At 41.6% G+C, this 22,660-nt stretch overlaps 2 protein-coding genes across 2 annotated transcripts in view; one reads left to right on the forward strand and one right to left on the reverse strand.

The window, feature by feature from the left end:
* Positions 1-9,759, reverse strand: part of GGT1 (gamma-glutamyltransferase 1) — a 336,039-nt gene extending 326,280 nt beyond the window's left edge. The window contains exon 1 of the mRNA XM_073629226.1: positions 9,633-9,759. Coding sequence (XP_073485327.1) covers positions 9,633-9,640 — 8 coding nt within the window. The 5' untranslated portion in view covers positions 9,641-9,759. The remainder of the gene's footprint in view (positions 1-9,632) is intronic.
* The window catches only part of LRRC75B (leucine rich repeat containing 75B), a 28,593-nt gene extending 16,506 nt beyond the window's left edge, over positions 1-12,087 (forward strand). Inside the window, exons 3-4 of the mRNA XM_073629230.1 lie at positions 2,773-2,885; positions 9,057-12,087. Of these exons, the coding sequence (XP_073485331.1) occupies positions 2,773-2,885; positions 9,057-9,531 (588 nt within the window). The 3' untranslated portion in view covers positions 9,532-12,087. The remainder of the gene's footprint in view (positions 1-2,772; positions 2,886-9,056) is intronic.
* The last annotated feature ends 10,573 nt before the right edge of the window (positions 12,088-22,660 follow it).

Raw genomic sequence — 22,660 nt, forward strand, 5'->3', positions numbered from 1 at the left:
ATCACAATACTACAAAGACACTGACATTGTTTAAGCCTGGGCATTAGGGCTGCATTGCAAATCCAGGTCTCTTATTCACTTTTTCTCTGAAGTTAGTAAAGATAGCCATAGCTAAATTTCGATCCATGTATGGCCATTCCTGTGGGAACGGGAATGTTGGAAAACTTTTGTCGTCCAGCGGCTGCAGTGTAGTCCGACAGTGGAGAGTCTCCACTGTTAAAATACAATGGCACAGCAGGGAGGATTCCTCCATCCACCTTGCTCGTTTTTTTGTTTTTTTTTTTCAATCAGCCCATTGGTCATATATGGCCAGCCTAAGATAACAATTTCGGTGACAACTGCAATGAGTAAAAATTGTTCATTTAAAATCTTTGTTTGTTTTCTCCGTGCATATCTAAAAAAAGATAAATAATAATAATAGGGCCAGTGAGATATAATTCACTACTGTAGTCTCATGCCTGCATTACCTTTGCATAAAGGCAGACCAAAATCATACAGTAAAGTCTGAAACATTTATTAAAAGCAATGGATGTGCACAAATTAACACACAAATTTGTAAACATCTGGCAGTGAAATCTGCATTATGTACATAATAATGTGTAAGTTGTTTCCTCAATTTTCAAACTGAGCAAAATAAGTGTCAGAATGTCAAAAACAATATGTAACTAAAGTAACTGAAAATGTAAGCAAATCATTCAACTGTAACTGCAAACGTACATTAATGACTGACTACTGATAGTGAACGAATAGCTGTACATTACACTGAAAAATGACTGTGTAAGAGGTTGCATATCCCAGATGTACAATAGACAATGGCACTCTAAGGCCGCTTTCACACGGGGCAGATCCATTCAGCGTACTCCGCTAGCTCAGCGGGAAATCGACCCATTGTTCCCCGTTGAGCAGGCGGATGACAGGTGCGTCTCTGCTCACTGTGCAGGGACGAACCTGTCAGAACCTCGCTGATCTCTATGGGAAGAGCGGTTGAAAACTGACAGCATGCCGGTTTTTATCCGATCCAATCTGCTCAACGGATGGCGAATGTATGGCCACCGTCTGTTTTCAGTGGATCTTGTTGGATTGAATGGCAGGTGCGTGTCAAGGGACATATCTCCGCTGACATCCATCTGCTCATTCAAGTCAATGGGTGGCCCGCTCGGATCCGCCTGAAAAACCGACAGGGGGACCTAATTGGCCCACTGGTGTAGAAGGGGCGAAAATGTTGGGGGTTTTTTTGTTTGTTTTTGGGGCGTAAAGAAGGGTTATTTTTAATTATTTATTTTGCTGTCTTTATTCCTGATTTTGTTCCCCCTGGGGAGATTCACTTTCTCTAATCGTCATTTACTGGGAGAGGAAAGAGGTACAGTATCTGCAGAACAGGACAGTGGGACATAGACAGCTAAATAGAAAAGCTGACAGTGCTATCAAGCCTATTCAGCTCATTCAATTACTTAAGGCCTTGTTCACACAGCTGATTACTTGCTTGCCCCATGCAGGGCCATGTTTTGCCAGAACGGGGATGCACAGGTGCTACATGCATCCCCGTGGCAGCAGTCCCATAGATATCTATTGGGACAGGCGGCTGCACGAACACAGCCACTGCGTCTCAATGTGACATTGGTGCGGGTGCACTGAACACACCCAGGGTGAATTCGGGGACCAGCACAGATGTCATTCTGGGATATATTGATTGTGTTCATGCAGCCATGCTATTTTGCCTGTACATTTCTGTGCCTGCAAAACACGTCCCTGCACAGGGCACGCAAGTTATTGACCGTGTGAACAAGTCCTAAAGATAATTGCGGGGGAGGGGGGCAATGGGCGCAAATGGGACCTTATATGAAGCATGCAGTCTCAGGTACAACCAACTAACAATAGTATATATATATATAAACATATTTTTTTATTTTGGTACATTAAGACCATAAATGACAGGATAAAAATAATAATTGATAGTGGTAATATAACCCATAAATCTCATCTATACCCATAAATTTCATCTATATACACATACATGTTGATTATTAATTAATAATCAACATGTATGTATATATAGATGAAACTTATGGGTTATATTACCACTATCAATTATTGTTTTTACCCTGTCATTTATGGTCCTAATGTACCAAAATAAAAAAAATAAAAAAATATATATATATATCTATATACATATATACTATTGTTAGTTGGTTGTCCCTGAGACTGCATGCTTCATATAAAGTCCCACATGCCCCCATTGCCCCCTTCCCCCCGCAATTCTCAATAGATAAGGATGGAGGTACATGACTTATCTGGTCTTGACCTCATATAAAGTCCCAAACAAGTGTCTTCTTCTCAAGTCCTAAAGATAAACATGTAGTTGTGGAAGTAAAAGCAGAATGATAGCTCTAAACAAGATGTGTTTATCATATCCAACATTTGATGGTGCTTAGTCTTTCTCAAGGCCAGAACGTTGCATGTAATAAACGCCTCTTGTTTGGACATATTCTCCTGCTTTAGGACCCATGAGTACATCCACAGCTATACTGTATGTTTATTTATTAATGTAATTCTGCTACAGAACACCCAAGCAGATTTTCACCAAACAGTGTGCAGTGACTACAATCTGGTAAAAACTTAAAAAATATACTTTCACTATTATATTTCTATTGTATAAAAAACTCAATTTGCAATGTTGTTCTTATGTTTAATACACTAATAATCCTGCATAGTATTGCATGTTTGTTTTTTTATGAGTACTTATACACATAATTTAAGTTTAAATTCTTGTAGGAACATGATTCACTGAAGTCTGCGGACCGTATTTGCCGGCAACTTCTTTACCACCTGACCCCACATTCCAAATGGCATAGACACAGTCTACCTCAGAGGAAAAGCATGGCATGGTGAGCTGAGAGTGAAAAAGTGGCACCCTAGACCCTGTATTGTTACAAATTTAAAGTTGTAAACCATTTCAATATACCCAGTGAAGTAATTACCCTCCGGTGTTACACAGAAATTAAACAAATCATCTTACATAAGGTGTAATTGTCTATCTGCAGTCGTCTCTTCTCTACAGCTGTTCAAATTGCAGAATTTATACAGCTTGTCTGAGATTTCAGAAAGCAGGGGGCAGAGATCTGAAGATACACACCGCAGAGCTCAATGAGAGCTGATTGGAGGGAAGAAACACTCCTCATCCTACACACAGCCACAGGAACAGAGCTGAGGCTGTCAGTCACAGGATGTGTGCTGGAGATCCCTCCCCTGTGACCTATTTCTCTTGGTGTCAGGAAAACCTGTCAGATGTGACTCATGCAGATAGCAGAGGAACGAGGCAGCAGACAGAAATGTCACTTAGAGCTCTGGATTGAGACAAGTACACACTATATAAAAGGATATGTTATGTTCATATTTCATGTCAGAAGTTCACATCCACTTTAACTGGTTGTTGTAAAAGCTATTTTGTAAAGTTATTGGAAATTACATTTCCTTTTGAATTTACAGTAATTTATGACTTTCTATAAGACCCCTTTCACACTAGGGCGGTGGGTGTGTCGGCGGTAAAACGCCGCTATTTTCAGCGGCGCTTTACCGTCAATTTCGCGGCGCTACTCGGCCGCTAGTGTGGCGCTTTTACCCCCCCTGCTAACGGCCAAGAAGCAGCGATATGCAGGCGGTATAGCTGCGCTACCCCATTGATTTCAATGGGCAGGAGCGGGGCAGGAACGGTGTAGGAGTGGTATATACACCGCTCCTTCACCGCTCCAAAGATGCTGCTAGCAGGACTTTTTTTAGCGTCCTGCCAGCACACCACTCCAGTGTGAAAGCCCTCGGGGCTTTCACATGGGAGAGACAGCAGCGGCTCTTTCAGGATGCTTTTGCAGGCACTATTTTTAGCATTATAGCGCCTGCAAAGCGCCCCAGTGTGAAAGGGGTCTAACTGTCAAGTATTTCAATGTTTTTCTCCCTGTAACCATGGCAACAATTTAAAGTCAGAATTTCCCAGAACCCTTATCCCTTTTTTTCTGTATTTTTTTTTTACCCTACAACAAGCTTGCACAGAGCTTGAAAACAAATTAAAGACAGCCCATTACAAGTTTCTTCTTTAGTGAGATATGTGTGCCATTTTATGAAAGGCAGAATCATTTATATAATGTTCAATTATAAAGAGTTAAGAAAGAACGAGGGATTGGTTTATGCCAACATAAACAAAACACAAGCAGGTAAAGATGCACAATAAAGTATTTTTTTCCAGAACCATTTTATGGTTTTCAAATTCATTCATGACAAGACTGTCAATGTGTGTCTGAATTTATTGTATCAGGAGTGTCCATCAGCATGACATGCAGTATTTATGAAGGAAAGGGAAATATTTTGTATGCTATTATATTTAACATAATTCCATAAATAAGAACATTCTATTGTTTTTGTAGAATTTAGACTAAAAGGAAAAATGTAATGACAATAAGAATATGTTTTCAGTATTTCTTACGTAAAGGATTTTACGCATCTGATCAAAAAGATTGCCTATTGGATTATAATTGGGAAGTGTCAAAATGTGCTACAAGCAGCTATAGTCCTGAAAATTGTCACACAATCTTTGTCTATTTCATACAAAATTACAAATGTCTCTATCTAGAGCCAGCTATGATGACCTAAGGCTGCTGAAAATCTTAGAGTGGACCTTGTACTAAAATGAAATAGCTGCTCATAACATCAGGCCTCTAATCAAATTACTGTATGAAGTCAGTGAAAAAAAAAAAATCTGGTTTCTATGCACAGCACCTAGGCAAGGGTGATATTACAATCCTTCCTACGAGATCTTTGGAAGACTTAGGATCTCAAATCTTGTTAGCTGCTGTAGCATCTTGAGAGGTTTGGGATATGCTGTTCCCAGGATGTTACTGGAAGGAATATAACCTTGCCTAGGCATGGAAGCTGTAGTAAGAAAGGTACTGTATATTTACTAGCTTACTTCCCCAATGGCACTTTTTTTTTTACTGGCATCATACAGTTACACATGAGGCCTGATGTACTGAGCGGACCTGGCCTGTTAGTGCAAGGTCCACTTTAAATGTCACTTCCTTGTAAACGTGCCAACCATAACAAAATTGAAGTCTTTTACTGCCTACGCAATTGGTTCTTATTACGGTACTGGTCATATGACTATGGTAGATGGACTGTCCCAGTTAGCTCTAAGGAAGTGATTGGTGTTCCTGCACAACAATAAGAGGAAAGACTACAATACAGGTTGCAAGATATAAAGTATAAAAATGAGACAGCACTGCATATATAATAAACCAAGATAATATAAACTGAAATTTGTGTACAGTATAAGTGCTCAAAAAAAGTCCAATAATAAGTGATATTTCTTCCACTAGCATGCAGGAAGATGCTTTTTCTTGCTTCAAACGACCTCCATATCCATAGTGCTCTCGCCACCACATGCAATGCTCGCTCACCTCCTTGGCTTCATCTGGAATGCTCGCTCACCTCCTTGGCTTCATCTGGAATTCCTCCAGATGAAGACACGTGAGAGGTGGCGTAACTAGTAGAGGTGGAGCCTGGTAGTGGAACCTTGTCGCAACAAGTGAGATCATTCTGATGATTTTTGTACTAATACTTTTAAACTTTTTAATAAATGTGAGTTGAATACTAGCTGGGGTGGTAAGGTTTAGTTTTTAATCCCTTGGATACTGCACCATTGGAGGCACTCTTTGTTTTTTCTATGTATCTGTGGAATTAACAGCAGCCAACGTGGATTCAAGTTTGAAGCAGCATAGTGGAAGGAATCTACATCTGATATAGATTACTACCTGCCCCTTGAGAGTCCAACAGAGATTGCTAAGAACCAGTGAGGATTGTTCCTGAAGGGAGAGTTGCACTGTGTGCAAGGCATGTTTTGACCCCCTATAGCAGTGATGGCGAACCTTGACACCCCAGATGTTTTGGAACTTCATTTCCCGTGATGCTCATGCACTCTGCAGTGTAGTTGAGCATCATGGGAAATGTAGTTCCAAAACATCTGGGGTGCCAAGGTTCGCCATCACTGCTCTATAGGGTCTATCAAGGAGGTGAGTGAGCATTGCATGTGGTGGCGGGAGCACTATGGATATGAAGGTTGTTTAAAGCAAGAAAAACCCTCACATCTTCCTGCATGCTAGTGGAAGAAATATCACTTATAAATTATTATTATTGGACTTTTTTTGAGCACTTATACGGTACACAATTTTCATTTTATATTATCTTGGTTTATTATATATGCAGCACTGTCTCATTTTTATACTTTATATCTTGTTTTTTGTGGGAGCACAGAGGTGACAGCAGCATCAATCCTATGTTAGTCTCTTCAGCATAGTAGCACGCAAATACAGTGGGGATGGAAAGTTTTCAGACCCCCTTAAATTTTTCACTCTTTGTTATATTGCAGCCATTTGCTAAAAACACAGCACCCCATATTGACAGAAAAACACAGAATTGTTGACATTTTTGCAGATTTATTAAAAAAGAAAAACTGAAATATCATATGGTCCTAAGTATTCAGACCCTTTGCCGTGACACTCATATATTTAACTCAGGTGCTGTCCATTTCTTCTGATCATCCTTGAGATGGTTCTACACCTTCATTTGAGTCCAGCTGTGTTTGATTACACTGATTGGACTTGATTAGGAAAGCCACACACCTGTCTATATAAGACCTTACAGCTCACAGTGCATGTCAGAGCAAATGAGAATCATGAGGTCAAAGGAACTGCCTGAAGAGCTCAGAGACAGAATTGTGGCAAGGCATTGATCTGGCCAAGGTTACAAAAAAAAATTCTGCTGCACTTAAGGTTCCTATAAGCACAGTGGCCTCCATAATCCTTAAATGGAAAATGTTTGGGACGACCAGAACCCTTCCTAGAGCTGGCCGTCTGGCCAAACTGAGCTATTGGGGGAGAAGAGCCTTGGTGAGAGAGGTAAAGAAGAACCCAAAGATCACTGTGGCTGAGCTCCAGAGATGCAGTCGGGAGATGGGAGAAAGTTGTAGAAAGTCAACCATCACTGCAGCCCTCCACCAGTCGGGGCTTTATGGCAGAGTGGCCCGACGGAAGCCTCTCCTCAGTGCAAGACACATGAAAGCCTGCATGGAGTTTGCTAAAAAAACACCTGAAGGACTCCAAGATGGTGAGAAATAAGATTCTTTGGTCTGATGAGATCAAGACAGAACTTTTTGGCCTTAATTCTAAGCGGTATGTGTGGAGAAAACCAGGCACTGCTCATAACCTGTCCAATACAGTCCCAACAGTGAAGCATGGTGGTGGCAGCATCATGCTGTGGGGCTGTTTTTCAGCTGCAGGGACAGGACGACTGGTTGCAATCGAGGAAAAGATGAATGCTGCCAAGTACAGGGATATCTTCTCCAGAGTGCTCAGGACCTCAGACTGGGCCAAAGGTTTACCTTCCAACAAGACAATGACCCAAAGCACACAGCTAAAATAACGAAGGAGTGGCTTCACAACAACTCCGTGACTGTTCTTGAATGGCCCAGCCAGAGCCCTGACTTAAACCCAATTGAGCATCTCTGGAGAGACCTAAAAATGGCTGTCCACTAATGTTTACCATCCAACCTGACAGAACTGGAGAGGATCTGCAAGGAGGAATGGCAGAGGATCCTCAAATCCAGGTGTGAAAAACTTGTTGCATCTTTCCCAAAAACACTCATGGCTGTATTAGATCAAAAGGGTGTTTCTACTAAATACTGAGCAAAGGGTCTGAATACTTAGGACCATGTGATATTTCAGTTTTTCTTTTTTAATAAATCTGCAAAAATGTCAACAATTATGTGTTTTTCTGTCAATATGGGGTGCTGTGTGTACATTAATGAGGAAAAAAAATAAAAAATGATTTTAGCAAATGGCTGCAATATAACGAAGAGTGAAAAATTTAAGGGGGTCTGAATACTTTCCGTCCCCACTGTACCTTACTCATAATAAAGGTTGCAAAACTCCCTGGGTGGCTCTGTCATCCCCCTCCCCACTAAATATTCAAAGAAGCCGGGTGGAATAATGTTGGATGAACAGCGGATGAATCCAATCAGATGGAGCCATTGTCAGAATACAATAGCTCAACAAATGAATTTGTCTATTCCCTCTATTTAGCATTGATGAAGCAACCTTTTAGTGTTGATAGATACAAGCTTGTGGACTAAAATCTTTATTGGCTATACAAGTACATCCAGTAAAACTATCCTAACGCGTTCCAGATGCTGTGGCCTTACTCATAGCATAGATGAAGGAACCTGTTCGATTTTTTTGGTCAACCAGCAGGCTAAATTTAAAAAAATCTATCAGTGTATGGCCAGCTTTAGGTCCACTGGCTGAATGAAGACAAACAAAAAAAAAAAAGATTCTTCCATTAACACAAGCAAGGTGGATCGAGAAATCCCCCCCCCCTCCCCCACCAGGACATTGTACTCTGACAGCAGCTCCTGCCAAAAAAATTTCAGCGTGTCCATTTGACAAAAGCTGGTCCAGCAATTAACTTCTATCAAACAGGGAAGGCCACACACAGATCAAAATTGTGGTACAACTGTCTTGAAGATAAAATAATTATACCAGAGCCTTTGGGTAAAGAAAATTAGGCTTAATATACAAAGAACATCACATGGCGATGCTAGTAAAGAAGTAGAATTTTTGCATGTCTGGCAAATTGTAAACAGTGCTCCACTCGGGTTTACACACAGTTGCTGTCACCATCTATGGTTACATATATACACACAAAGCACACAATAGACTATAGCAGTTGCAGTGTTAGGGATTCAATGTTCTAGCTCACAGGTGTTAAACTGGCGGTCCTCCAGCTGTTGCAGAACTATAAGTCCCATTAGGCATTGCAAGGCTGACAGTTACAAGGGTGACTCCCACAGGCAGAGGCATGATGGGACTTCCGCAACAGCTGGAGGTCCACCAGTTTCACACCCCTGTGCTACTGCCAACTGAAAATTGGGTTTATGCATTTAATGCAAAGAATGCTGCTTATGCGTGATAGTTTTTATTAACATACATATACTGTTTTTCTGTTTTATTTGACAGCCTAAAAAGCAGCTTGCAGCAAAAGTCAAAAATAGAGGCATTGGATCTCTCTGGAATCACATTGTCGCCTAGAGATATGCAGCGTGTGATACTATATTTGCAGGGCCATGGAGACAGCCTAACAAGCATGGACCTAAGCTTTACCGACCTCACAGACAGCACCTTGGCACAAGCCATGCCTGCTCTTTCAGTCCTTCCCAATCTTACGCACCTTGCACTTAATGGAAACCGGCTTACTTGTGCCACCCTGAAGGAACTCAGCGAAGCCATGAAAGACAGTACCAACTTCCCTTCATTGGCCTGGGTGGACCTGGGCAACAATGTGGACATCTGTTCAATGCCACAGCCTTTGCTTTTAGGATTAAGGCGCCGCCTGTGCCAACAGAATCTGCTTCCCACCATCCCTGAGGCCCAGGACAGTGACTTGTCAGAAGGAGGAGTTTCCATGTCATTCCCGCTGCCTTGGGACAGGTGAGGTCCCTCAATGTAGTCAGCACAGAGACAGGGACTGACCACCCCTCCTCACACCAGTGTTGATTCCATCTAACATAACCAGAGATTGTATGTCACACTCACTGTGCCATAGGTGGTATGTTTTCAGCCAAGGAGGTACTACGTAGCCCCACTCATCTTCACCCACTGGGTGAGGAGCCCAGAGGCAAGGCAGCCCATCACAGCTCAGCACCTGCCTCATCACTGTGTGTTCTGTGGATTAATCTCCAAACAAAAGAAGCCCATGATCGCAGCGGGGCAGGGACAGAACTGCAGTGTCAGGAAAACCAGAAAGGGGGGGTGGGTGATTGCCCAAGACCCAGAGGGGGGGGGCATCTGCTGGAGAGGCTCAACTCTGAGGGAGGAAACAGACGTACTTAATTATGGACAAACTGTGAAATGTAATTAATGCAGCAGTGAACAGAATTAAAATGCTGCACAGCTCAGAGAAGAAGAACGCTGTAAATCGGACAGAGACAGTGCAATAAGTGTAAAGGTTTTAGGGACGGTGAGAAATGTACTTTGGCCTGACACAGGAATGCACTCTCAGCACTGCTTGATTAAACTATTCAAAACAGAGAATTTGTACATTAGGTCGAGATATTTTTGAAGAAGATACACAGAAAGTTAATGAAGGATCTATGTGTATTATACTGATAATTCCACTGCTGACACAGATACTTCAATTAGAAAGGAAGAACTTCTTTATATCATACTTTAGTCACAGGAGTAGTCACAGGAGGAGTCACACTGTTAGATATTAATATGATGAAGCCAGGGTAAACAAACCACGCATCACCACAGAACTGTGTACTTCTTACCTTTTTAACACTAGCAGTACCTTCAACTGAAACATTTTGGTTTCTCTGTTAAATATGATACAATTATTTCTCCAATCCCTCATTTGTTTACCGGTGATAAAATGATATTGAGCATATGTGGGTTGTTAGATTATTATAGTTATCCGCATTTTGCTTAATCTGTCATAATATTCCTTAGTATTATTAGGGCAATATTTGACAACATTTTTGCACCACATTGTGTATAGGAGTTGAGAATTTTCACACAATAAATTCTGTGAATATTCTTTTCATTATCCGATTATATGAAGATAAAATTGGTAAACAAAAATGTTCCACTGATTGTATTGTTGAGGGCGTAAATCAGATTTTAATGTTGGGACATTTCTGTTCTATAATATGCAAGGTCAACTTTAATCGAAACTCAGCACTAATAGGAATATGAACTGTCCTGCAAATTGCCTAGTCCTCTTTGGTTTTAATACTTTGCCTAAAGGGTCTGTAACAAGCATGCAGATGGGAAGGTTAGAATATGGTTAGATCCCATACTAGGGAATTAACAAAAGTTTGGTGCCATTATCATGGTGCAGGAAACTTGGCATTTGTGACGTGCAGCACATTAACCACTTCAGCCCTGGAAAGATTTGCCCCCTTCCTGACCAGGCTATTTTTTGTGATACGGCACTGTGTCGATTTAACTGACAATTGCGCGGCCAAGCGATGTGGCTCCCAAACAAAATTGACGTCCTTTTTTTCCCCACAAATAGAGCTTTCTTTTGGTGGTATTTGATCACCTCTGCGGTTTTTATTTTTTGCGCTATAAACAAAAAAAGTGCGACAGTTTTGAAAAAAACACAATATTTTGTACTTTTTGCTATAATAAATATTCGAAAAAAAAAAATAAAATAATTTATTTATCAGTTTAGGCCGATATGTATTCTTCTACATATTTTTGGTAAAAAAAAAATTGCAATAAGCGTATATTGATTGGCTTGTGCAAAAGTTATAGCGTCTACAAAATAGGGGATAGATTTATGGCATTTTTATTATTATTAGTTTTTTTTACAGTGATGGTGATCTGCGATTTTTATCAGGACTGCAGCGTTGCAACGGACACATCGGACATTTTTTTGGGACCAGTGACATTTATACACCAATCAGAGCTAAAAATAGCCACAGATTACTATATAAATGTCACTGGCAGGGAAGGGGTTAACACAAGGGGCGATCAAGGGGTTAACTGTTTTCCCTATGTGTGTTTCTAACTGTGTGGGGAATGTGGCTGACTAGAGGAGGAGACAGATTGTTGTTCCTACTTAGTAGGAACATACATAGAAAGTCCATACTTAGTAGGAACACACGATCTGTCTCCTCTCCCCTGACAGAACCTGGATTTTTACACACACAGATCCCAGTTCTCGCTCTGTCACGAGCCATCGCGGGTGCCTGGCGGTCATCGCGCCCCCCCGGGCACATGCATCGGTTTTGGGGTAACGCTGCAGGCAAGCGCACAGCGTCTTAAGGAGCTGACGTACGGCTAGCAGTGCCAACCTGCTGCAGTATAACTGCGGCGGCTGGTCGGCAAGGGGTTAATTAAGCAGACAGACCTAGACTATTCCTAGACTATATTGTCAAAAGCATTGTGACACCTGCCTTTACACGCACATGAACTTTATTCGCATCCCAGTCTTTGTCCGTAGGGTTCAATATTAAGTTGGCCCACCCTTTGCAGCTATAACAGGTTCAACTCTTCTGAGAAGGCTGTCCACAAGGTTTAGGAGTGTGCCTATGGGAAAGTTTGACCATTCTTCCAGAAGCGCATTTGTGAGGTCAGGTACTGATGTTTGGCGAGAAGGTCTGACTCGCAGTCTCTGGTCTAATTCATCCCAAAGGTGTTCTATCAGATAGAGGTCAGGACTCTGTGCAGGCCGGTCAACTTCCTCCACCCTAAACGTCCTCATCCATGTCTTTATGGACCTTGCTTTGTGCACTGGTCCAAATCATTTGGTGGAGGGGAGATTATGGTGTGGGGATGTTTTTCAGGCCCTTAGTTCCAGTGAAGGGAACTTTTAAGGCATCAACATACCAAGACATTTTGGAAAATTTCATGTTCCAAACTTGTGGGAACAGTTTGGGGATGGCCCCTTCCTGTTCCAACTTGACTGCGTACCAGTGCACAAAGCAAAGTCCATAAAGACATGGATGAGCGAGTTTGGGGTGGAGGAACTTGACTGACCTGCACACGGTCCTGACCTCAACCCAATAGAACACCGGGATGAATTAGAGCGGAGACTGCAGGCCAGGCCTTCTCGTCCAACATCAGTGCCTGACCTCACAAAATGTGCTTCTGGGAGAATGGTCAAACATTCCCATAGACACACTCCTAAACATCGTGGACAGCCTTCCTAGAAGAGTTGAAGCTGCTATAGCTGCAAAAGGTGGGCCAACTCAATATTGAACCCTACAAACAAAAACAAAATACATATGTGTGTAATGGCAGGTGTCCCAATACTTTTGACAATATAGTATATTTCAAGTATACTTGCACCATCCAGGCCTGTTTCTATTTCAGAGTAAAATGGAAATTAGTGCAGAGCCTGTTCCAAATTAACAAAGGAATTCAGTATAGAAAACTGCCATAGATTCCCACCAAGTTGAACCTGGCATATGGGATGCGAACTGCCAGCACACAGCTCCCATTCCATTACACTCATATGAGCAGAGCCTGCACAGCCCCCCTCTTCCCCGCTGCACTCATATGAACAGGGGGGGGGAGATGGGCAGAGGAATCCAGAGTAAGCAGCTCCAGCTGCTAATGTTCTGCGCAGCGTCTGTCACAAACCCAGCATAGAGCAGAGAACTGAGTGCTCCTAATTACCAAAGTGGCTTGTGCCCTTTTATTAATTAGGAGCAGCATCTGCTCTGTTTCCTAGGTGTAAAAGAGTGGCGCACGCATTATGCTTGTGCCACTCTTTGTTAATTCGCCTCATCATCTGCATACTTGTTCTGTGTAGTGACTTACTCAATGAAAGTACTGAAGCTATGTTAGCCAGGTAACCAGTATTTTCAGAAGGAGAAGACAGCATTGACAGCCTCCAGGTTTCCTTTCACTGTTGCAGAGATTATCATGTGATCCTCTGTTAGACAAACATTTTGGTGTTACGGATATGAAGCAGGCAGTATTTTAGCACAGTTGCCCTCATATTGTTGAGGAATGCTGTGTTCCAGCAATGAATGAAAGGTTCTGTGGTTCTCTAACACAAAGCAGGAAAATAGAAATATAGCCATGTAACAGAACTGTATAGATAAGCTTGTACTTGTGCACCTAACAAAGCTCTTATGCCCTGTATACACGAGCGGAAACTGCGCCAGCAAATGTCCGATGAGAGCTTTTGGTCGGAAAATGCGACCGTGTGTATGCTCCATCGAACTTTTGCTGGCGGAATTCCAGCCAGTAAAAGATTGAGAGCAGGTTCTCTATTTTTCGGTCGGAAAAAGTTCCTATCCGAAAATGCGTTCGTCTGTATGCAATTCGGACATGCAAAAAATCACGCATGCTCGGGAACAATTCGGCGCAATGCTCGGAAGCATTGAACGTCATTTTCTCGGCTCGTCGTAGTGTTGTATGTCACTGCGTTCTTGACGGTTGAAAGTTCAGAGGACTTTTGTGTGACCGTGTGTATGCAAGGCAAGCTTGAGCGGAATTCCGTTGGAAAAACCATCCAAGATTTTTCCGGCGGAAATTCCGCTCGTGTGTACGGGGCATTAGAGACCTACCAGCTTTTAGTTTTAGCTTATTTTATAGGCACACCCAGACAATAGCTGAGCTCCTTTCATTTATGTTGTAAAATAAATAAATAAAACAGATTACTGCAATAAGGTATCTATTCTTGTAGAACTGTTTTCACTTTTTTTTCTCTCTCAAATCTATGCTCATTTGAAGATACTCTGTTTACTATGCATTAAAATTAGACTGTAAGCTCAAATGGGCATGTGTTTAATAAATTCAGTGTACAGCACCTAATAAACATAAGGTTGTTATGTATGGATATTTGTCAGAATTGTTATTCTCTGATGGGCTTTAGCTACTACAACGAAAAGACCCTGTCATAAGAACATTGATTTCAACAACAATCTTCTATAAGATTATATATGCACATTTTATGTACAGGTATGTACTGTATGTAAGCATCCCTTGTGTAGTCATCCAAAGACCCCAAGACTGCTGCTGGATGCTGCCATCTTGAATATGAGTTAAAGCGTTACTAAACCCACAGCAGTAAAATCAGTCTGTATATGCAGTAAAGCATGCTTGTTATTCTCATGGTGGAACCCAAGGGGTTAATCATCTGCATTGTGTAAAAAGGCTGTTTGATTATGTCTTCTCTGATCCTTTCCTTTTTTAACTATCCCCAATCCATCTGCTGATAGAACAGAGCCTTGGAAGCACTCTGCACATGCTCAGTCTGGTGTGTATTGCTAGAGAGTTTTTTTTTTTCTTGGGAGGGTGCATGTATTTAGCACAAGGTCAATCAGCACTGTCCAGACAGAGGGTCAGGGGTCCTGCAGCCTCATAGGACAGTCAGAGGAGAATGAAAACTCCTCCTAAAAGCTTTAACCAGACACTGATAGAAGTCACAAGACTGCTATATACTGATGATGAGAAAAGGTATTTAGCAGATTATATTTACTAAAATAGTTGCATTTCCTGTAATGTTCTTTGTACTGTGGGAGACCAGGTATGGTGAATGCAGGGTCCTGGGTTTAGTAACACTTTAAAGCTGAGTTTCGCCTGAAATTTTTTTTTTAAGTCAACAGCTACAAATACTGTAGCTGCTGACTTTTAAAATAAGGACACTTATCTGTCGAGGGTTCTTGCAAAGTCCTCACCCGAACCCGATCCGTCCCTCCGCTCCGGGTGGAGACGCCGGCATCTTAAGTAAGGGAATCAGGAAGTGAAGCCATGTGATCCTCCATCAATCAAAACTGCACTGACTGAATTATAGGTAGGTCAGATTAGCATGGGATCTATATCCTTAACCTGGAAAGCTCACCCTCTCGCCAACTGATCATGGTCATAACAAAGGTAGCCAAAATTCAAAAATGTCTCATAGGGGGTCATTTACTATAGCGCAAATATGCGATCGCGCAGTGCATAAAAATAGCATCTGATTAAGCCATTTATGAGATCAAGTGGGTGAACGTGCCATTCCTAGAGCGTGCTATTAGCGGTGAACATGCATTTGTGTAGTATAATGATAGCGGCTAGTCGGCAAGTGGTTAATAATGCTTAAAGTGAAACAATAAAAATTAAAATTCTTTTAAAATATCCTGCCTGGGGGGTCCCCTTAGTCTGCCTGTAAAGTGGCGTATCTGGCTGATGTGTATAACCATGCCGCAGCAAAATTACATTTCTAAATTTTTAATGACATTTAAAATTGCTTGTGGCTCTAATGTATTGCTGGTTCCTGGCAATATAGATAAAAAATCAATGAAAAAAAACAGCGTAGGGTCTCTCCCAAGACATTTTTAATAAAAGAATTGTCGAAAACTGGCTGTTGTCTTTTGTACCCCCTACTCAATCACATATAAGGAAAAAACAGGGAGGGGGGGGCACCGACCTGAGCGTAGTATTCTCCCCCTCCCTGTTTTTTCCTTACATGTCTTGCAGAGTTCTGGACACACTCTGAAGGATGGCTGCCTTCCTTTTTAACCCTTAATACCCCTTTCTATGGATACATCACCATCCAGCTATTACAGCCACAGATTACACCCCTAAGGATTACTCCATCTGAAGTGCCAGATAAACACTGACTATACTGCTAGTCATTCACATAGGGGGGCCGGGATCTGGAGCTCCCCCTGTTAAAGGGGGCTTCTAGATTCCAATAAGCCCCCCGCCCGCAGACCCTGACAACCACCGGGCAAGGGTTGTCGGGAAGAAGCTATTGTGCCCATCAACATGGGGACAAGGTGCTTTAGTGGGGACCCCAAAGCACCCTCCCCATGTTGATGGCATGTGGCCTGGTATGGTTCAGGAGGGGGGCGCTCGCTCGCCCCCCCTTTTCTGGACCTCCAGGCTGCATGCTCGGATAAGGGTCTGGTATGGATTTTGGGGGGGACCGCACGTCAATTTTTTTTTTTTTACATTTTGGAATGGGGTTCCCCCTTAAAGTCCATACCAGACCCGAAGGGCCTGGTATGTACTTGGGGGGGACCCTACGCCGTTTTTTGCCTTGATTTTTGAATTGTCTGATTTTTGGAATTCCACATAATATTATTAAATAATCCACATTCCACATAATATTATTGAATAATTACATTGCATGCATTTGAAGAGTTAAAATTATGGAATAAACCAAACGGGGACCCCAAAGCACCCTCCCCATGTTGAGGGCATGTGGCCTGGTACAGTTCAGGAGGGATGGTGCTCCCTACTCCCCCCCTTTCCTGTCCTGCCATGCTGCTTGCTTAGATAAGAGTCTGGTATGGATTTTGGGGGGACCCCATGCCATTTTTTTTATTTGCCATGGGGTTCCTCTTAAAATCCATACCAGACCCAAAGGAACTGGTATGGATCTTAGGGGGAACCCCACACCAAGTTTTTAAAACACTTTTTGGGGTATTTTTTGCTTAATTGGTGCTTAGAGAGAATTCACATTTAGTTGACATATTTCATGGCTTAACTAGTCCACAAAATAATTAGTAGAGCCCTGAATTTCAGCTTTGGAGCAGGGTTTTTTTATGTTTTTGTTTTTTGGGGGACTTTTCTTCTCCTTCCCCCCATTACACTTTCTACTCAAGGACTTGCACAACCAAATACTTTTGTATGCAACTAGATTTAATACAGATTTGAAGGGGTAGGAATTTTTTGCACTTATAAAATATGTATTTTGAGTGTGCAAAAGTCAAACAAAGCAAAAAACAATCAACTTTTTATTTTAACATTAGTATAAACATTTGTTACATTAATGTACTTGGGCCAAAAAAAAAAAAAAGCCATGGAAATGATGCTCCAGCATTTGACAATAGTTAGAAGGGCCCTGCTCAAAAGAGCTTACAATCTACAAGGGTAGGACACTAAAAATTATACATATTAAACAAATCACATTAGATATGCAGGGATACAAATTAAGCTAACAAGCATGACTAACCTATTTTGTGATCAGTCATCGCCCCAAACCCCAAAAAAGTTACATGGCAGAATTATCATAAGTAAAAAAAGACAAAATACAAAAGGCAGAGCACAATCTACATTGACACACACAGCAGGAATGAATTAGCAGGAACATTCCTTTTTATCCTTTTTATCTCAAACATTACATAGCATTTGTAAGTCTAACATGTGAGATTTAGAAGCAATCATCAAACAGCCTTAGTGGTACAATCATGATCTACAATCCAGGAACAAACAATAAACCGATATCCATCTTCTTAGTTAGCATATTCCCTCCCAGATCCGTCTTCACCCGAATTCTCATATGCAACTTGACAGGTATCCTCAGAATGAAAAGAAACATTGTATTGACATACTGGCCACAAAATCCTGGAGAGCGAATATATCACTGACCTGTAAATTCAGCAACTTCTGTAACATTCACAGCGATCGTCTTCAGAACCATTTCACCATGGTATTCAGGTTTTACCTGTATTCTCATAGATTTTCACTAACGCATCGAACCCCGCAACATGGCAACGTCCTTTATTTGTTCCCCCTTTATTTGGCCTCTCGTTTATCCAGGGGTCCCCCTAGAATACCCCCCAACCCAAAGCCTAGACATACATGACACCCGCTCTTGAGTCAGGAGGCCGAGATGCCATCTTTGTAAGAAAAATTCAGGCCTGTTCTTAGACCAAACAGCCACCACAAATGCTGGCCTTTAAATAACCTAAGCTTGCTCATCTCTACACACTCAGTAAGGGACACACCCACTAGTGTAATTGATTCTGTCTCTCTCACACCTGTTCATTAGGAATACACACTCTTTACACATGAAACATGCCTCAGCATATATATCTGTGCAGGGTAAAGCTAAAAAAAAAATAATACTGGCCATGATAAGTGATCCCAAACATCTCCAAATCAAACTTGTACGTTGCTGAGGGCATGTGGAGGGTCCAAAACAGGAAATTGCAACTTTGTGAGGGCCGCTTCACACAAATTGGTGACAAAGCGCATTCGTCATTCATCATAAGCATACAACAATAAAATATCTGGCCCAAAACACCCCAGGTCTGGATTTGGTGCAAACCCATACTTGCTTGATTTATAATGTGATTTCTTGGGATTCCATTATGTGAAACTCATCAAAAATAGCACTGGTGAAAAAGAAAGTTTAACACCACAACATATAAACCTGTAGCCAGCTAGCAGGATTGGGAATCAACCCCAGAAACCCCAAAGTGCTGCTAAGGCAGAAGCTCTAGGCTGTAAGCCACTGTGCTGTTCCATGTCTTAAGGGTGGACCTCTGTGGTGTTAAACTGTCCTAAGTCCCAGGGATTCAAAAAGTTAATCAATGCAGATGTACTGTGGAAGGCCAGAGAGCCAGTGAACAACCTGTTTCTGGCATATGCCACCTATTTTGAAGGATGGTTAAGGCTGATTACTGTCAGCATGCTGAGGGATAAACAGCTATCATTTTGTGGGTTTTGGCTTTCTAAGAGGCTGCAATTAGTGATGGTGGTAAATGTTAAAGCTGATTATAGTCCTTGCCCATGGAAAACATATGACACAATTTGCATTGGTGGTGGAACCCTCCTACACATAAATATTACATTTAGAGAAGTCCCAGAATCAGGAGTTATGTTTAACAACATAGGGAGAACAGAACTTCTCTACATGAAGTGGCATGTTTGGGATGCAAACTCAGAAAATCAGTGCTGGTAGACGAAAATGCTAACCTCTAAGCCACTGAGCTGCCACATGTGGAACCCTCCTACACATAAATACACATAAATACTGCATTACTTTGGACATATAGGTGGTGGAATTACATCAGTCAGGAGTTATTCTTTTTCATTTATTCTGTGATATTTGGTGGTTCTTGGCGTGTGAGTGTAGAATAGTGATGTTACCCTCTGATTTTTGGGAAATACATTTTGATTTCTGATGTTGGTACACATATCACATTTTTTTGGGCTCAAATTATGATTATTTGGAAATAATATAAAACACACAAAATTGAGACTCATTTTAAATTTACATCAGCAATGGTATTGTTTGTGGTTTGTAAAGACACCTGTGTGAGTTTGGGTAAAGATTTTTGTGAGATGAAGAGCAACAAGTGAAAGTGACAGAGAAAAAATATTTTACCAAAACATGAAAACATTACACATTCTAGCATTCTTAAAAACAAAATAGATGAAAAAGAAGCAACATTGTTGCAAAGACAATTTCTTTGAGAGAAAGATACATTTCATCTCAACATGAAAAGTATTTATTTGCAGAAGTTACAATTATATCATTAGAATCAATGGCTGAAACTTGCATTGGGCAACATAACTCTAATTTTCACTCCCAAAAAAACACTTTTTAACCCAGCGCTCATTTTGGTATTCACTATAATTATTGGTAAAAAATCCACAGGAGTTAAAATGAGAGTAGTTTGCAGGTCTGAGCATGCTCAGTTGTGTTGGCACCTAGTTGTATGTCTTCTCAGACTTTTAAAGATATTTCAGTGTAGAAATCACTTTTTCACACAGTTTAAAAACGCATTATCTTTAAACAATGTACCGCATATTTTAGAACCATTTAGGAAATTATATCATGCTCTAAACATTATTTCAATGAGCAATAGTCATGGTCCTAACAAGAGTCATGGTTTGGGCGCTATTTGTTTTCAGGAAGTTATAGTAAATTCATTTTTGAGAGTATTTTTTGCACCAGCGCTATATTGAATAGGGTTTTCGTGCTAATTACTGCGATTAGCGCTAATTCGCAGTATATAGCGCGTGGTGCTATAGTAAATAACCCCCATATTGTCTTTATTATTGAAATAATAAAAACCAACCTATCATGCACTCACATTGTACAGATAAATAACGTAATAAATAACATAATACATAGCATAACGCGTCCATGGGCATTGTAATAGGGCTAGTCACTGAACAATGTACAGCCCCAAACCACAGGGGATTGTTATTTTCCTCACCACTACAGTGGCTTGCAGAGCACCAGCAGGATGCCGCAGGATGCCTCAGCATGCCTCATGTAGCGTGCGTAATGACATCACTTCCACTTTATGCATTTCAATGTTACATCTTCATCAGGATATGATATCAGCAGCCCCAATAGACTTAAAGCTGTCGCTCGAGTATTTCTCTTCTTTCCCAGTTGTTGTTATGTAGAGTAGTAAGAGGAGGGGGGAAGGAATAAAGCCAGTAAACTCAGCAATTAGAAACTAGAAGAAGGAAAGAACTATTATATGCAAAGAGGAAGAGGACTGTGATAGCGAATTGACCCTTCTGAAACAGTCAAAGTTGCTAGCAAGCTGAGAAGCACATTGCAAGTAATTCAAAAATTGCTTATGGAAAGTAGAAACATTGCTAATAGGCATTTACAATATGATTTTTTTGTGCTTTCACCTGTAAGTTTTTTAATCAGTGACACGGTCTCTTTAAAGTGATAGTAAACTTCCATGCATGACTTTTATCTATAGGTAAGCTTACTTATAGGTACAGTAAATATCTCCTACATGCGCACAGTTTAGGAGATATTTACTTTTGATGCAGCCAGTGCCATCACCGGTGCATGTGCTCTGAAGGAACGGCATACTGTGCTGTTCCTTTAGAGTCCTGTGCCATTAACAGTGGCTCCCACACACATGCAAGGGAGTGACATCATCATGGCTCACACAGCTGAAGTCCACGAACCTAGAAGGAAGACCAGGTGAAGATGGAAGCGCCTTTAGCGGTGACAGTGCGCCACTGGATGACTTAATTCTAAGGTAATTTCACATAATTATTATTATACAAGATTTATATAGCGCAAACAGTTTGTGCAGTGCTTTACAACATGAGGACAGACATGATAGTTACAATACAATTCAATACAGGAGGAATCAGAGAGCCCTGCTTGTTAGAGCTCTAATCAATCTAGGAGGGAGGATCAAGTGATACAAAAGGTAATAACTGTGGGGGATGATCTGATGGAGAATGTAAAAGTACAGTTGTTAGGTGGGGCGGATAGGCTTCTTTGAAGAGAAGGGTATTCAGGGATCATCTAAAAGCAAGCAGAGTAGGAGATAATTGGACAGATTGGGGTAGGGAGTACCATAGGATAGGAGAGGCTCGAGAAAAGTCCTGTAGGCGAGCAAGGGAGGATGTGACAAGGGAAAGAGAGAGCAGAAGGTCTTGGGAGGAACGAAGGGAACAAGTAGGTTGGTTTTTTGAGACTAGGTTAGTGATGTACTGTAGCTGGGGGCAGAGTTGTGGATGGCTTTGTAAGTTGTTGTTAGAATTTGGAATTTAATTAGTTGGGTGAGTGGAAGTCAGTGGAGGCAGAGAGAGAGGGGTAGCAGACACTGAGCGGTTGGTAAGGTGGATGAGCCTGGCAGGATTCATGATGGACTGAAGGGGGCTAGTTTATGTAAAGGTAATCCCGTGAGGGGGGAATTGTAGTAGTCAAGGGGGGGAGATGAGCAAAGAGTTAACTAGGAGCTTTGTGGTGTGATTGGTTAGGAAGGGGCGTATTTTGGAGATGTTGCAGCGGTTGAGGTGGCAAAATTTAGAAAGTGTTTGGACATGGGGCCAAAAGGATAGTTCAGAGTCCAGGGTTACACCTAGAACCTTGGCATGCGAGATGGGCTGATAGTAGTGCTATTGATCTTGACAGAGAAATCAGGAGAAAAGGCACACGGGGAGGAAAAATCATGAGCTCAGTTTTGGAAAGATTGAGATTGAGTTTGAGGAATTGGTGTGACATCCAGGAGGAGCATGGACCATGTTTCTCAGGAGGAGCATGGACCTGAGCAGCAAGAATTTTGTCACCCAAAGGAGAAGTGAGACTGGTGTGAACCATAGCCAGAATACGATCAGGAGGAAACACAGGAACCGGAACCGACTCCAACTTCGAAGTGGAGGAAAATTGTTGTGACAAGGCGTCAGCCCTTACATTCTTAGTACCGGGTAAGAATGAGACAATGTAATTGAAACTTGACAAGAAAAGAGCCCAACGCGCCCTTCTGGGAGAAAGGCGTTTAGCCTCAGGCAAGAATGTGAGATTCATATGGTCAGTAAGAATGGGAACCGACACAGTGGTACCTTCGAGGAGATGTCTCCATTCTTTCAGGGCTAAAATGATTGGAAATTAC

Source organism: Aquarana catesbeiana, linkage group LG01 (assembly GCF_042186555.1).
Source record: "Aquarana catesbeiana isolate 2022-GZ linkage group LG01, ASM4218655v1, whole genome shotgun sequence".
NCBI lineage: Eukaryota > Metazoa > Chordata > Amphibia > Anura > Ranidae > Aquarana > Aquarana catesbeiana.